Genomic DNA, 18,377 nt, shown 5'->3' with positions numbered 1-18,377 from the left:
ATACATAGATAGATAGATAGATAGATAGAGATACATTGCTGTCATACACATTTTTTTTTACAAATTGAGGGCACTCACAGCACTTGATTCATATACACTTTTTTTTTTTTTTTCTTTTTTCAAAAGCTTTATTGGTTGAATGTGCTCATGTAAATATAATAATAAACTTCAAAAGAATAAGGTCATACAGCTTTTCCAAGATCAACCAGTATCTCAAATTCTGTACAAATGCTAGCTGCATCATAAATTATAATTCGTACATTCAACGATCTTATGAAGGTATAAAGTAGAGTAGGAACATTTAAAACATAACATTTTTCAGAGGATATTAAACAATCAAAGCTTAACATATCGCTATAGTATACTAACAGTAAGCTTCTTGTTGAGTCTACTGTGTCTGCAATTATTGGTTATCTAAACAGCATACGCCTGCTCCTTACTTCATAGAACAGGAGTAAATAAAAGACACAGCAAACCCAATCATCTATAGATTATATGAGCGGATTGTAAAGGTAAAAGAGATGTGAAAAAAGGAGAGGAGAGATATTGGGAGGAGGGTTGGAAGGAGGGGAGGAAAAAAAAAAAAAAAAAGAAGAAGGGAGGGGGTAAGTAGGACACACCATGTAAAGTAAGCATGGATCCAGGGCGTGCAGGTTCTCATGGGACTCCATTCTCTAAATTGATTTGCCTTCCCAAATTAGTGACATGTATTCGTGTGTGGTGAGTTTTCCTATTTTGAGATAATGATATCTCTCAAGACTAAGCAAATCTTTGACTCCTACTCTCCACTCCTCTACGTTTGGCACTTGTAATGATTTCCAGTGCTTCGGGATCAGACCTTTAGCACAATTCAACATCAGTATAAATAGTCTTATCTTGGCTTCTTCTTTTATTTTGGGTAAATTGTGAAACAATAGATAATGTGGTTCGGGGGGTATGATAACTGATAGGATTCTACTACATTCGAGGAACATGTTCTCCCAAAAGGGTCGTATGTGTGGGCATGCCCACCATATGTGCATAAGCGTGCCCTCCTCTCCGCAGCCCCTCCAGTATTCCCCCCCAAGATGTGGATAGATCTTTTGAAGTCTCTGGGGAGTAAGATACCATCTGCTTAGAAACTTATAGTGCATTTCTTGTAGGCGGGCAGAGACTGATGCTTTTCTCGCTTTTTCAAAAATCGTTAGCCAAGTCTTTGTCTCAATTCTGATGCCTAAGTCATTCTGCCATGCTTCCGCATAAGAGGGCAGGGTATTTTCGTCTCTCACCAGCAGCAGTTTGTATAGGCGTGATATCAGGTGGTCATGTACATCCTGAGTAGTGCAAAGCGTCTCAAAGGGTGTTTTGTGTCTAGACAAAAGTGTCCTATCCTGCAGACTGTTAAAATAATGATGGAACTGAGCAGTCCTGAACCAGGACGAAAACGTCCAATTGTCCCATTCAGCCAGTTCCTGTTGTGTTTTGATCCTTCCCTCATGTATGGTATTTGAGATAGCTGCCTCGGCTAGGGAATAAACTAAACTCCGATTATATGGTTTATGAGTAAGGCCATTATCTGGGTTCTCCCAAACCGGTGTCACCGGAGCATTGATTGCCGATAGATTCTTATCTGATTTCATTAGCTCATCCCACAACCGGAGGACATCCTCCATTAGTGGGTACTGCTGTATCTGTCTAGGGCGCTGTGATTTTGAGACCCATGCAAGGGAGCCAACATTACCTTGTCTCAAGATGTCTCCATCCAGTCTTATACAGGCTTTATTGGGAGAGTTATGGCACCACTCCACCAGGCGCTGGAGACCAATTGCCTTACGGTAGACTATGAGCTGTGGGACACCCAGACCCCCTCTTTCTCTAGGGAGATACATCGTTTTCTTATTTACTCTTGGCTTGATGTCACCCCAGATGTATGCCTCTATTTCTGATTGCATCTGGTGAACGAGATGCGAGGCGGCAGAGAGGGGTATAGTCTGCATAATATATAGGATCCTGGGCAGGACGTTCATCTTAATGACGTGTATACGCCCCACCCAGGAGATATTTTTATTTTTCCAGGTGGCAAGGTCCTGTGCTATATCTCCCCTGATCTGTCTATAGTTCATTTCTACAATCTCTTTTATTGTCGGAGCCAGAACTATTCCGAGATATTTAAGCCTACCAGGTGAAATTCGAAGTGCGCATTGAGCACGTAGTGCCTCCATTGTCTCTCTAGGCTCTGTAATATTAAGGATCTCAGATTTTGTCGGGTTAAGTAGGAAGTCTGAGACTTTGCCGTATGCTTCAAACTCCATAAGTGTGGCTTGCAGGGAAGATTTGATGTTGGTTAGCGTTAGCAGAACATCATCTGCATATAATGCAATTTTGTGTTCTTGACCTCCCACTACCATACCCTCGATAGCTGTGTTACTTCTAACCCTGCACGCCAGGACCTCGATGACCAGGGCAAATAGGAGGGGGGACAAGGGGCACCCCTGCCTAGTGCCATTAGTAATCCCAAAGGGCTCGGAGAACATGCCATTAACCCGGACTCGTGCAGTAGGGGCTGAGTATAGGGAAAGAACACTGTTCATAAACTTAGGTCCAAAGCCCAATTTCTCAAGGGTATGGCGCATGAATCTCCAGTTAACCCGGTCAAAAGCCTTCTCCGCATCCGTTGACACTAATGCCAACGGTGCGGAGGTAGCTCCGGCATGTGAGATCAGTTGGATGATTCTCAAGGTGTTATCACGGGCCTCCCTCGCTGGGATGAAGCCAGCTTGGTCTGGTGACACTAATCGTGGTAAGTAGCGCCACAACCTTTGCTAGGATCTTAACGTCAGAGTTAAGAAGAGATATGGGTCTGTAGCTTCCTGGCAAGTCTGCTGGCCTGCCAGGTTTCAGTATAACTGTGATAAATGCTTCCAGCATTGATTTAGGCAGAGCAGGCTCGTCCGTCAATTGGTGAAATATGTGTAGTAAATGTGGAACCAGTACGTCAGAAAAAGTTTTATAGTAGTGAATTCCGAACCCGTCAGGACTGGGGCTTTTGCCGGTAGGAAGGTCTTTAATTGCTAAAACAATCTCTTCCCTCCCGATGGGGGCGTCAAGTAACTCTTTTTCTTCTTGGGTTAGGGTCGGCATATCAACCTCTGAGAGGTATGCTAGAATGGCCCTTTCGGAATCCGGATCATCTGCATGTATTTCTTGACCCTGGCGAACTGGGTGGATATTATATAGAGTTTCATAAAACTCCTTAAATACATTTGCGATTGATTGTCCGTCCTTACATCTATCTCCCCTCCGGTCCACCAGTTCGTAGACATAAGACTTCAGTCGTTGGCGTGCGAGTGCTCTTGCTAGGAGCCTCCCTGCCTTATTGCTCTGCTCAAAGAAGCGCTGTCTAATTTTTAGTGCTTTTTCCTGTTGCTCACGTTGCAGATATTGTAGTAGTTCTGCTCTGGCAGTCACTACCCCCTTTTTAAGGGCATCATTCATAGGTGAGTCTTTGTGTGCCTGTTCGGCCTGGGAAACCCCAGTCAGGAGTCTCCCATATTGTTCTTTTTTCGCCCTATTTAGAGCAGCCTTACGCTTGATCAGAAAGCCCCTGATCACGCACTTGTGAGCCTCCCACACCGTGGTAGGACACAAGTGGTCCTCAGTGTTCAAGCGAAAATATTCGGTTATGCTGCTCTGCAGCTCTCGTTTAAAAATGGGGTCCTCAAGGAGAGGGTCCTCCAATCTCCAAATAAATGGAGTCAACGGGGTGTTAGGCCAGTCTATGGAGCATCTGACCGGTGCATGGTCTGACCAAGTGATTGAGCCAATGCTGCTGCTGGTTGTCAACGAAAGCCCTGCCGAGTCAGTAAAGAAATAGTCAATTCTGGTGTATTTCCCATGCGGATGGGAGTAAAAAGTATAGTTTCTTGACATAGGATTTAATGTACGCCAGATATCATGAACAACCATTTCTCTGAGTGTTTTAGTGAGGTGTTTGAGTGTTTTAAGTGGAATGCTGGAGAGGCCATCAGAGGTATCTATATCAGGGCAAATGGAGGCATTGAAGTCTCCCCCCAAAAAGAGAATTCCCATTTGCATTTCCATGATCTTATTTGCAGCCTTTCTGAGGAATGAGTCTTGTGCTGTATTGGGGAAGTATAGATTAGCAAAAGTTATGGGTCTATTATACAGTGTACCAGTCAAAATTAGGTATCTGCCCTCCGGGTCTCTATAAGTCTGAACTACCTGAAAGGGGATCTTGGAGTGAATTAAAATGCCTACACCATTTTTCTTCCGGGGGCCTGATGCAAAGTGTGCCTCTGGGTATTGGCGACTATGCCATCTGGGTTCACTATTTCTAGAGTAATGTGTCTCCTGTATGAAAATGACATCCCCACCCATTCTATGGAGATCCCTAGTGACAATCGATCTCTTTCCTGGGTTGTTTAAGCCCTTTACATTTACAGTTATTAGGTCTATCAAATGACTGTCTCTATTTCCACGCATTTGTGCCATCATGAAGGCGCTGGTGTGATTATGTAAGGGGGGAAAAAAAAAAAAAAAGGGGAGAGGGTAGGGAGAGAGGGGAGGGGAGAGAAGTGAAGGTTAAGCGAGAAGGGAAAAGGAGAGAGGGAAAGTAAGAATTAGAGGAAAGTAAGGATTATAGTAATGGGAATGATATGATATAAATGGAGCCAGCAAATTGCTAGCTACGTAGTGGTAATGTTTGGTAAAGGTCACCAAGTTTGGGGTAACAACAATAAAATCAAATACAGTTTCAAAGTGTATATATAATAGTACAACAGAGGGTAGTAACCCCATAACTCTCATTTCTGAACGCATATTTTTTTAAGAAAAAAAGTCTTTGTAAGAAAAAGGCAGCTGGTGTACCTGTATTGGCAGTAATAAACTATAACATTTTTACTTCATTAAACTTTGTGAAACTCATAGATCTCACAGTTTAGATCGTAGTAGTATCCTCCCCTAGTGTAAGCCACAGACTCTTAGGCAGGTCCCGGGAGTTTCCCGAATACCTTTCGTATGCCAATATCATTTTCCGTCTGGAGCGTAGACCAAGGGCCGGAGACCACGATCATTGAGACAGATAAAGCTGGATCTGTCAGGATCTAGCATAAGTAATTTTACATCAGGACATATATTGCAATATAAATGCACTGCTGGTAAGAATCTTTCAGAACCAAGTCAATCAAATAATAGCGCATCGCCAAAGTCCTCCAAAGTGCAGGGTCTTTAATATATGCATGCATAGAAAAAAAAACAAAAAAAAAAAACATTGCCTATGGTTTCAACTTTATTCTGACAGGTTAATATTTTAAAACACATTAATAGTCACTTATCTGCCTGGTTCGAGCTGCATGTGAGTCCCCAAGTCTCTCAATCGTGTATGAAATGATATCAAGGGATCCATAGGCTGGGTTCACAACCTGTTTAGTTGTGCTTCTTCCTCCTCCATCCCCGGTTCCTGGGGATGAGAGCTCCGAGTTTGGGCTGGCGTTTTTATTTGTAGGCCCAACGTTTGATTGAAGTTTTGTAAATCCGTCTGCGTTTTGAAGGTGGCTGTCGCTCCATGTTTAGTAGCGATGATGCAGGTGGGGAACCCCCACCTATACTGTATTTTTTGTGCTTGGAGTGTTGAGGTGATGTAACGCAGATCCCTTCGCTTCTGGAGCGTGGATGGGCAAAGGTCTGTATAAACCTGGATCTCGGATCCCTCGTATGAGACATGCTGCTTGTTTCTAGCATGCCCTAGGATTTCTTCCTTGTCCCGATATGATAACATTCTAACAATAATGTCTTTAGGCGGGGCTCTTGAAGGCGGCATGGGCCTCAGGGCCCTGTGTGCCCGCTCTATTTGAAAATCTTCTGCAGTTGGGGAATTTTTAATATATCTAAACAGGTCTTGGACATAATTTAAGATGTCTGGGGGGCCAACAGTCTCGGGGATCCCTCTAAGCCGTAGGTTATTGCGCCTACTTCTGTTTTCAAGGTCTTCGAGACGCTCAGTTAGGCTATGCACAATTGTTTCCTGAGACTGCAAGCAGCTAGATTGGTGTTGTAAATCAGAGCGCAGTGTTTCTTGTGTCTCTTCTACTTCTGCCACCCTGTGGTCTATGGCGGTTATGTCTTGCTTAATTTCGCTGAACATGCGCTTTACATCCAACATAGCCTCTCTGATATCATGTTTAGATGACAAATGTTTAATGTCCTCTTTTGTGAGATATGCAGGTTGTGTCATTTCTGCTCCATTTATTTGAGTTGTGTTGTGTGGTCCAGCTGTACCAGTATGGTCCCTAGACACCCCAGGGGTTACTTCAGGAGTGATAAGATAGTTCTCCATATTGGAGGACTGTGAGCCCTTGTGGGGTTTAGTAACCCTCCTGTTGGACATAGCTTCCCCCTATTGTGTATCAAGATATGATATGCTGTACCCTGACCTATTAATTTTCAGACAGGAATGATGTGGTCACAGAATGGTGTTATGGCTGATTCAGCTATCATCCCAGTCACTTTCAGTTTTAATTGCAGAGTACGTTCTGTGGGAGTTAACTGATTAAAAGCACCTTTACTGCCCAGCCTGCACTATGTATGGGATTCAACGTATTCTCCCTTCCATAGGTGGTTAGTTATATGTCTCTGTTTGAGCAGTGAGACTATTCACATCTTCCCCTGGGGTTGGTAAGGTTTATAATGCTGCGTGTGTTCGTATGTTAACAGGACTCACCAACTCGGCAGCGTTCATCCCCGGCGTGTTCGGGATCAGTATGGAGGATGGCCGTGTGCCGTTCGGATAGTGTAGGTAAAAGTCAAAACCGCCGCTTAATCCTCCGCTTGTCACCGCTACACAAGGAGCCTCGCTGAAGCTGGGGCCAGATCTGTTGCCCGCCCGAGGATCGCAGCGTGTCAGAGGTGCGGCAGTAGCTGTATAGGCCCAAGTTGCGCAGCAGGTATGAGGCGTCTTAACAAGTGTCCAAATAGCCACACGGGAGGGTCTCCGCAGGTGTCCGATGATCTTTTATAGTGCCGGGGCTTAAAGGTACAGGTATGGTTTATATAACAAGCTTTTAGATGCCTTTTTCTTGCTAATGAGAGGTCTGGGGCTTCAGAGCTCGCTCAATGTGCGGCCATTAGATTTCCTGGCCAGGCTCCGCCCCGATTCATATACACTTTTATTCAACAATCCAAAAGAATCTTCTTTACAGAAATTGAGTTGTTTTAAAACAGGCTGACATACCAAGAAATAGTTCCGCATACAATGATTGGGTGTTAATGCATATAATAGATAAATAATTGGATAATTGGATAAATTAGGTAATAAAAAATTACCTCACAAGGACAGTTGTTTAAAATTGCATGGGGTTGTTTGTCCTTTTACAAATAAAAAAGAAAATGAGAGCAGATTGTAACACAGTGAGTTATCCCAAGGCAGAGATTAGATATAAACACAGATTAGTTAGAAAACAAAGAGCACAGACAGAGAAAAATATAGATAGGCACCTTAGTCAGGAGATGCTGAGAAAGAGTCATAGAGTTCCTTTTATTATCTGCCAATTGAACAAGGTTCGAAATAATGAACCTCATCTGCCTGGCCTTATGACAAGCGGACAGCATTCGCTACCCACATTTAACATTGCTCAAGCCACTGCTTGTGCAATGCCTTTCAATTATCCCAAACAGATGTCATCAGGATGATTGAAATCTGCCGCACTTTAGGTGGTGGAAAGGTATAGATAGATAGATAGATAGATAGATAGATAGATAGATAGATAAACTTAAATAGATAGATAGACATAGATCTTGCCTACCAAATGTTGGTAAAGGTTTAAGTGTGAGGTATCAGTTGTAGGTTTGTATTGACTTGGTAGGCAGATGTACTCTTAGTATCAGTTAGTGTTACAGGCCCGATTTATCAAGCTGTGAAAGCAGCTTCAGGGCCCCAGAATTTCAGGCTTGTGTGAATGCGCCTGAAACTCTTTTTTAGTATCCTGAGGTCTTAACATCACTGTTAGTTAAGCACTCTACCAGCTAAAATGTGGCAAAGTGAAATCATCCCGATCCGATTGCTTGCGATCAATTGGCTGCACAGGAGCCGCGGGCAGAATTACACAAGCCACTGCTTTAAATGTACGTTGCCTTCTCTCAGCATGGCCAGATAGACAGTTTTGCAGTAGGGAGCCTTGTCCTTCTGGCTATTTATATGTGGGGACCTATGACTGTTACTAGAAATCTGACAAAAGTTTACTAGTAAATTAAAGTTAAAGTAGAACACTGACATTGAACCATAAATAGCTGCTCACGTCTGCAAAGTCCTGTATGTAATTCATTAAAGGGAAATGTTCCTCTGAAAACTGTAAAGCAAGCAAAGGCCTTGTTTCCAATGAGGTGGTAAAATTTTGAAACTGGTGGTAACATTCAAAATCTCTATAGACTTATAATTGAGATAAATATTTTTATCAGCAGTTTCCACAATGTAACGCTTTAATAGAAACTAGGCCTTAGTATAATTTGCAGTTCATTATAACACTTAATAAAATGCATTTTTAATTTTCTTTAGACTTCTCTTTTTAAGCCCAATCCTCTAAAGCTCTCTGGTCTGGTGAGATTCTATAAGGTGCCTCATTATTATTATTATGAGATTTGTACTTTGTGAACTATGCATTTCTTTAAGGGGAGTTCTCTAATTTGCTTTATATTGAGGCGATACAGTTACTTTACTATATGCTCATTAAAAAAAGCTGAGGATTTCTCTCCATTTCAATTTTTTCAAAACCAGGCCCTATGTAGTTTCTATAAAGCAGTTTTAAAATATGTTATTTTATTTTGTTTTTGTGCACCTTCTAAAATTGGCTTGCAGTCTTACTGAGGTGTTTGATCTATGCTGTTTCTTGGATGTTTTTGAAGGTATCTCACAGCTCTCAGTATATTCATAAAACACTTTATCTGTGTAGGTATTACAAATCTATCATGCTCTTTCAATCCTTGTGAGGTCATTTGAAGATATATAAAAAATGTCTAGTGATAGAGGCTAGAAGTGAAAGCAATTGAAATTCTTCTGAAAACATTGTATTCAAATTTAAATTAATTCCACTAGAAGAGTTATCATCTGTACTGGATAGCTATATGCTAAGCCTTGCAATCCACTGGCAGAAGTTTGATTTTATTAGAACCTCATTCTAAAGGAAGCACCATATAGGTTGCAGGGTAACCAATATTGTTTCTTGTATTCCATGGAAATTTCTAATGTGAAGGCTGTGAGCCTGAGGAAAGTTTAATTAATCCAGGCCACTTTTGGTTGGTTATAGCTTGCAATTAACTAACATACAGCTAGATTATGAGTTTGGCGTTATGAGTCAAATAGCATCAGTATGGCCCATAATGCTGCTTTTTCCTTAATGCTGCTATTACAAGTCTTGTAGGTATAGGTGTACCGCACACCATTTAGCCTGTCACGCAACGTCAGTACCGCACTTTTTCAATGGGACTCTCATAGTGCCGGTATTACGAGTTTGCCTGGGAGGCCAAAAAGTGAGCGGTACACTCTATAACCACAAGATCCGTACCGCCATCTAAAGTCAGTAGTTATGAGTTTTATGTTACAAATCTGTAGCATAAAACTCATAACTAAAGTGTTAAAAAGTACACTTACACCCATAAACTACCTATTAACCCCTAAACCGAGGCCCTCCCACATCACAAACACTATAATAAATGTTTTAACCCCTAATCTTCCGCTCCTGACATCACCGCCACTATTAAAATTTATTAACCCCTATTCCGCCGCTCCCCAACATGGTTACCACTGTAATAAACCTATTAACCCCCAAACCGCCGCCCTCCTGCATTGCAAACATTATTTAAATATTATTAACCCCTAATCTGCTGTCCGCACACACACCGCCGCTATAATAAACCTATTAACCCTAAACCGCAAGCCCCCCACAAGGAAATATACTTAAACTATTAACCCCTAAACCTAATGCCCCCCACAACAAAATATACTAAAATAAACGATTAACCCCTAAACCTAACAACCCCCTAACTTTATATTAAAATTACAATTTCCCTATCTTAAATTAAATTAAAACTTACCTGTCAAATTAAATTAATTAATTTTAAACTAACAATTAAACTAAGATAATTATTAAACTACAATTAAACTAACTACCAATTAAATTAAACTAAACTACACATTAAAAAAATCCTAATACTACTCTAAAAATTTAAAAAAGTATCTAATTACAAAAAATAAAATAACTCAATTACAAAAAAACAAAAACAAAATTGCAAAAAATAAGAAACAAATTATCAAAAATAAAAAAGAATTACACCTAATCTAATAGCCCTATCAAAATAAAAAAGCCACCCCCAATTCTGCTCTTTTACCTGTAAAAAAAATACAGACACCCCCCTAACAGTAACACCCCCCCACAACTAACCCCCCTCAAAAAAAAATAGCTATCTAAAAAACCTAAGCTCCCCATTGCCCTGAAAAGGGCATTTGTATAGGCATTGCCCTTAAAAGGGCATTTAGCTCTCATCCTATTGGCTGATTGGAACAGCCAATAGAATGAGAACTGCTTAAATCCTATTTCCTGACTGGAACAGCCAATAGGATTTTAGCAGCTCTAATCCTATTGGCTGCTTGAATGCAAGGGACACCATCTTGAATGATGTCACTTGCATTGAAGTTCCAGTTTACGGCGGCGAACCTATGAAGAGGATGCTCCGCGCTGCGGAATAAAAAGCTCAGTAACGCAGCCCCAGTCTATGGGGAAAAAGAAAATAATGTTTTCTATCAGCCAATCGAAATTAAAGGGTAAAAAATCCTATTAGCTGATGCAATCAGCCAATAGGATTGAGCTTTAATCCTATTGGCTGATCCAATCAGCCAATAGGATTGAGCTTGCATTCTATTGGCTGATTGGAACAGCCAATAGAATGCGAACTCAATCCTACTGGTTGATTGGATCAGCCAATAGGATTGAAGCTCAATCCTATAGGCTGATTGCATCAGCCAATAGGATTTTTTACCCTTTAATTCCGATTGGCTGATTCTATCAGCCAATCGGAATTCAAGGGACGCCATCTTGGATAACGTCCCTTAAAGGGAACCTTCAGTATACGGCTGGGACCATATGAAGAGAATGCTCCATGCCAGATGTCTTGAAGATGGAGCCGCTCCGCGGAAGGATAGAGATAGAAGATGCCGTCTGGATGACGACTTCTGCCTTCCTGGAGGTCGACTTCTTGCTGCTTGGATGAAGACTTCTCCCGGCTTCGTTGAGGACTTCTTGCCGCTTGGATGAAGACTTCTCCCGACTGGATGAGGATGGATGTCTGGTCTTCAAAAACTGTAAGTGGATCTTCGGGGGTTAGTTTTAGGTTTTTATAAGGGTTTATTGGGTGAGTTTTATTTTTAGATTACGGTTTTAGGCACTGAAAAATAGCTAAATGCCCTTTTAAGGGCAATGCCCATCAAAATGCCCTTTTCATGGCAATGGGGAGCTTAGGTTTTTTAGATAGGATTTTATTTGGGGGGTTTGGTTGTGTGGGTAGTGGGTTTTACTGTTGGGGGCTTGTTTGTATATTTTTTTACAGGTAAAAGAGCTGATTTCTTTGGGGCAATGCCCCGCAAAAGGCCCTTTTAATGGCTATTGGCAGTTTAGTGTAGGCTAGGGTTTTTTTTCTATTTTGGGGGGGGGGGTTATTTTGATAGGGCTATTAGATTAGGTGTAATTAGTTTAAATATTTGATAATTTCTTTTTTATTTTGTGTAACAGTGTTTTTTTTTTTTTTTGTAATTTGTATTCAATTAATGTAATTTATTTAATTTTAGTGTAATGTTAGGTGTTAGTGTAAGGCAGGTTAGGTTTTATTTTACAGGTAAATGTGTATTTATCTTAACTAGGTAGCTAGTAAATAGTTAATAACTATTTACTAACTAATCAACCTAGTTAAAATAAATACAAACTTAGCTGTGAAATAAAAATAAAACCTAAGCTAATTACAATGTAATTATTAGTTATATTGTAGCTATCTTAGGGTTTATTTTATAGGTATTTAGTTTTAAATAGGAATTATTTAGGTAATAATAGTAAGTTTTATTTATATTTATTTTAATTATATTAAAGTTAGGGGTGTTAGGGATAGGGTTAGACTTAGGGTTAGGTTTAGGGGTTAATATATTTATTTAGTGTTAGCGATGTGGGAGGCTATAGGTTTAGGGGTTAATAACTTTAGTATAGTGGTGGCAGCGACATTGGGGGCGACAGATTAGGGGTTAATAAGTGTAATGTAGGTGTCGGCGATGTCGGGGGCGGCAAACGCAGTTTTTTTGCAAACCTGTAATAACAGCGCTATTAAAGGTGAGTAGTGACATTAACTTGCAAGTTATTACCGAGCTACTCATAACGCAAAACTCGTAATCTAGCTGTTTGTTAGGAAATATGTATGGTTTAGTGGTCTGGTTGAAGGCTCATATTATATTTTTGAAGGACATAATTTAAAGTAAGAGAGTTGAAAAGGGGAATGTTAAGGCTAGCCTTCTTTTAAGGTATTAATTATTATTTAGAGGTGCAACGTTTTTGGATTTATTAAATTCTAAACAATGTTAAAGGGACATGAAGCCCATTTTTTCTTTCATGATTCATATTGAGCATACATTTTTTAAACAACTTTCCAATTTACTTATTTTATCAAAATGGTTTAATTCCCTTGCTATCCTTTATTGAAGGAGCAGCAATTCAGTACTGGGAGCTAGCTTCAAGCTCCTCCTAGGTATGGTTTTCAACCCACAGATATGAAGACAAATATGCAAATTAGATACTAGGGGGCAGAAGTATCAAGCATTGTTTCCTAAAGACCACTGCACCATAACTTGTCCGCCTGCTCGAATTTGGCGTTATGAGTGAAAAAGCATAGTTATGGCCCATAACAATGCTTTTCCGCTAACGCCGCTATTACAAGTCTTGTCAGAATAGCTGTACCGCACACTTTGTAGGCCTTCACGCAACGTCAGTACCGTCCTTTTTCAATTGGACTTCCATAGCACAGGTATTACGAGTTTTGCTGTGAGGCTGAAAAGTGTGCGGTACAGCCTAAAATGACAAGATCCGTACCGCCATCTAACGTCAGTAGTTATGAGTTTTTTATGTTACAAAGCTGTAGCATAAAACTCATAGCTAAACTGTCACAAAGTACACTAACACCCATAAACTACCTATTAACCCCTAAACCGAGGCCCTCCGCTTCGCAAACACTATAATAAAATTATTAACCCCTAATCTGCCGCTCCGGGCATTGCCGCCACTTCAAAAATGTATTAACCTCTATTCCGTTGCTTCCCGACATTGTTGCCACTACAGGGAGTGCAGAATTATTAGGCAAATTAGTATTTTGACCACATCATCCTCTTTATGCATGTTGTCTTACTCCAAGCTGTATAGGCTCGAAAGCCTACTACCAATTAAGCATATTAGGTGATGTGCATCTCTGTAATGAGAAGGGGTGTGGTCTAATGACATCAACACCCTATATCAGGTGTGCATAATTATTAGGCAACTTCCTTTCCTTTGGCAAAATGGGTCAAAAGAAGGACTTGACAGGCTCAGAAAAGTAAAAAATAGTGAGATATCTTGCAGAGGGATGCAGCACTCTTAAAATTGCAAAGCTTCTGAAGCGTGATCATTGAACAATCAAGCGTTTCATTCAAAATAGTCAACAGGGTCGCAAGAAGCGTGTGGAAAAACCAAGGCGCAAAATAACTGCCCATGAACTGAGAAAAGTCAAGCGTGCAGCTGCCAAGATGCCACTTGCCACCAGTTTGGCCATATTTCAGAGCTGCAACATCCCTGGAGTGCCCAAAAGCACAAGGTGTGCAATACTCAGAGACATGGCCAAGGTAAGAAAGGCTGAAAGACGACCACCACTGAACAAGACACACAAGCTGAAACGTCAAGACTGGAAATATCTCAAGACTGATTTTTCTAAGGTTTTATGGACTGATGAAATGAGAGTGAGTCTTGATGGGCCAGATGGATGGGCCCGTGGCTGGATTGGTAAAGGGCAGAGAGCTCCAGTCCGACTCAGACGCCAGCAAGGTGGAGGTGGAGTACTGGTTTGGGCTGGTATCATCAAAGATGAGCTTGTGGGGCCTTTTCGGGTTGAGGATGGAGTCAAGCTCAACTCCCAGTCCAACTGTCAGTTTCTGGAAGACACCTTCTTCAAGCAGTGGTACAGGAAGAAGTCTGCATCCTTCAAGAAAAACATGATTTTCATGCAGGACAATGCTCCATCACACGCGTCCAAGTACTCCACAGCAAGAAAGGGTGTAAAAGAAGAAAATCTAATGACATGGCCTCCTTGTTCACCTGATCTGAACCCCATTGAGAACCTGTGGTCCATCATCAAATGTGAGATTTACAAGGAGGGAAAACAGTACACCTCTCTGAACAGTGTCTGGGAGGCTGTGGTTGCTGCTGCACGCAATGTTGATGGTGAACAGATCAAAACACTGACAGAATCCATGGATGGCAGGCTTTTGAGTGTCCTTGCAAAGAAAGGTGGCTATATTGGTCACTGATTTGTTTTTGTTTTGTTTTTGAATGTCAGAAATGTATATTTGTGAATGTTGAGATGTTATATTGCTTTCACTGGTAAAAATAAATAATTGAAATGGGTATATATTTGTTTTTGTTAAGTTGCCTAATAATTATGCACAGCAATAGTCACCTGCACACACAGATATCCCCCTAAAATAGCTATAACTAAAAACAAACTAAAAACTACTTCCAAAACTATTCAGCTTTGATATTAATGAGTTTTTTGGGTTCATTGAGAACATGGTTGTTGTTCAATAATAAAATTAATCCTTAAAAATACAACTTGCCTAATAATTCTGCACTCCCTGTATAATAAACCTATTAACCCCTAAACCGCCGCCCTCCTGCATCGCAAACACTATTTAAATATTATTAACCCCTAATCTGCCATCTGCCCATACCGTCGCTATAATAAACTTATTAACTCCTAAACCTAACCCTAACCCTAATGTAACCCTAACACCTCTTAACTTAAATATAATTAAAATAAATATAAATAAAACTTACTATTATTACCTAAATAATTCCTATTTAAAACTAAATACTTACCTATAAAATAAAATCTAAGCTAGCTACAAAATAACTAATAATTACATTGTATCTATCTTAAGTTTGTATAGGTTTGTATTTATTTTAACTAGATAGACTAGTTATTAAATAGTTAATAACTATTTACTAACTACCTAGCTAAAATAAATACAAACGTACCTGTAAAATAAAACCTAACCTCTCTTACAATAAAACCGAACATTACAATAAAATAAAATAAATTAAATTAATCAAATACATTTATCTAAATTACATAGATAGGTTTGTATTTTGGGGGTTGGTTGTGTGGGTGGTGGGTTTTACTGTTGGGGGGTTGTTTGTATTTTTTTTACAGGTAAAAGAGCTGATTTATTTGGGGCAATGCCCCGCAAAAGGCCCTTTTAAGGGCCATTGGCAGTTTAGTGTAGATTAGGGTTTTTTTTTTTTTTTTGGGGGGGCTTTTTTATTTTAATAGGGCTATTAGATTAGGAGTAATTCTTTTTTATTTTTGATAATTTCGTTTTTTATTTTGTGTTATTTAGTGTTTATTTTTTTTATAATTTAGATATTGTAATGTTAGGTTTTATTGTAAGGCAGGTTAGGTTTTATTTCACAGGTAAGTTTGTATTTATTTTAACTAGGTAGCTAGTAAATAGTTAATAACTATTTACTAACTAGTCTATCTACTTAAAATAAATACAAACTTAGCTGTGAAATAAAAATAAAAGCTAATCTAGCTACAATATAACTGTTAGTAATATTGTAGCTAGCTTAGGTTTTATTTTACTGGTAAGTATTCAGTTTTAAATAGGAATTATTTAGGTAATATTAATTATTTAGGTAATAATAACTTTAATTTAGATTTATTTTAATTATATTTAAGTTAGGGGGTGTTAGGGTTAGGGTTACGTTAGGGTTAGGTTTAGCGGTTAATAGGTTTATTATAGTGGCAGTGTGGGCGGATGGCAGATTAGGGGTTAATAATATTTAAATAGTGTTTGCGATGCAGGAGGGCGGCGGTTTAGGGGTTAATAACTATAATGTAAGTGGCGACTATGTTAGGAGCAGCAGATTAGGGGTTAATAGTTTTATTTATGTGGCGGCGATGTTAAGGACGGCAGATTAGTGGTTAATAGTTTTATGTAGGTGGCGGCGATGTTGGGGGCGGCAGATTAGGGGTGTTTAGACATGGGGTATATGCTAGGGTGTTAGGTTTAAAGGTAACTTTTTCTTTCCCCATAGACATCAATGGGGCTGCATTACGGAGCTTTTGTTTCCACAATCCCAGGTGTTAGGCTTTTTTATGCTGACTCTCCCCATTGATGTCTATGGGGAAATTGTGCATGAGCACGTCAAAGCAGCTCTTGTATTTGGGTGAGGTATGGAGCTCAACGCAACCATATCGCCCGCACAAGCCGGGTTTTTTAAAACCTGTAATACCATCGCTATGAAAGGTGAGCGGTGAAAATAACGTACAAGTAATTAGCGAGCAGCCATAACCCAAAACTCGTAACCTGGCTGAATGTTATTTACATTAAATTAAAACATATGCTTATCTATTTATGTATGTATGTATTTATTTATTTATCTTATGAATGTTATAGAATATATTAAACATCCATACTTAAATCATTAATACATCAATAACTTTATATGTATACATATATTTCATGTTTAAAAAATTATAAAATTAGTAAAAAAAAAAAGTTTGACAATGAAATGCTGTTTCATGAATTTTTAATTTAAAATAAAAACAAAATGCTGTTACAGATTTCCACTAATAATAAAATAAAATATGAAAAAAATTAATTAAAGTATGTTTTTTTCACAGGGGGGAGCGCAACATAAGGTGCCTGTTGTTATATCAAAAATCTTCAAAGATCAACCAGGTAAAGATTTTTTATATATAATTATGTATATACTTGTCTATTAAATGGAATGATCTTTTTTTTTGTTGGTGGGGGGTTACATAAAACTTTTTATGTTTGTAATTAAATTATCACATAATCTACATAATATTTAGTAAATTCTGACATGTAGATACAATTTAGATCTCGTATTTTTATAATATTTTTAACCTTAGATTTAAACAGGGCCTATTGTTAATGATCGGGTTGATTGACACCCCCTGCTAGTGGCCGATTGGCCATGAATGTGCAGGGGGCTGGATTGCACAAGTATTTCTAGTGAAATCCTTGTGCAATGATAAATGCAGACAGCTTAAGCTTTCAACATTTATCGATGTGCGGCAGACATGATCACCACAGCGGATCATGCCCGTTCACATTTTCATAAATCGGCCCCATACATTGGTTTTCAATTCTATTTGACTGCTTATAATTATTGCTGTATTATATTCTAGCAAAGAGCTGTAAAAAGGGTTTGTATAGGTTTTTGCAGGAAAAGCAAATGTAATACTCCAATACTCTTGTATGTTGGCTGTGTGCGTTGGGCATCTATGGATGTAATAGCACAGTAAGGCATGCAAAAATAGCATGTCCTTGCTTCTGTTGGAGAGATCCACACAGCTAAAAAAAAAACCTTGCCACAGGGAAAAAGGGTATGTGTGCTAAATTGGTTTAAGTAAAAACAAAAGTAAAACAAAGTGCAATTACATATTAAAAGTACTAATGATGAATAAAATAAATAATTTAGAAACCATGTTTTACTTCATTGTAAACCACATATTATTGGCTGCTTTGAAAGTCTATACGAACCCCCTGAACAAATTCCAAACTAACTTTTTCAAGTGTAAGTTGTTTTTTTTTTTTTAAATAAACTTTTATGATAATGCCAGCACATGCACACTGCAAAACCATTTAGTGTTCTTTGCCTTATAGTTTGTAGCTCTATCTGTGAACAAGTGTCCATAATGCTCTTCTGTAGCAATGAGAGATCCAGTACTTCAAATTGTGATATTATGGTTCTGATCTAATTTATTTTTCTTACCTCCTACAGGCAACAATTGCTACAGTTTTATTAATTTTATGTACAAATATGTTAACATTAATTGTTGATAATCACAAACTCACTAGCACACTATGGGGCATATGTATCAAGCTCCGAATGGAGCTTGATGCCCCGTGTTTCTGGCGAGCCTGCAGACTCGCCAGAAACAGTAGTTATGAAGCAGCGATCACAAAGACCGCTGCTCCATAACCTGTCCGTCTGCTCTGAGCAGGCGGACAGACATCGCCGGAAATCAACCTGATCGAGTACGATCGGGTTGATTGACACCCCCTGCTGGCGGCCTAT

General features: G+C 39.4%; 1 protein-coding gene across 1 annotated transcript in view; it reads left to right on the top strand.

Moving 5' to 3' along the window:
* The window catches only part of SNTG2 (syntrophin gamma 2), an 804,523-nt gene that overhangs the window by 62,693 nt on the left and 723,453 nt on the right, over positions 1-18,377 (top strand). The window contains 1 exon segment of the mRNA XM_053711340.1: positions 16,954-17,011. Coding sequence (XP_053567315.1) covers positions 16,954-17,011 — 58 coding nt within the window.

The sequence above is a fragment of the Bombina bombina genome, chromosome 4 (assembly GCF_027579735.1).
Source record: "Bombina bombina isolate aBomBom1 chromosome 4, aBomBom1.pri, whole genome shotgun sequence".
Lineage (NCBI taxonomy): Eukaryota > Metazoa > Chordata > Amphibia > Anura > Bombinatoridae > Bombina > Bombina bombina.
Note: the sequence above shows the minus strand (reverse complement) of the source record. Positions and strands in the feature narration are given on the sequence as shown.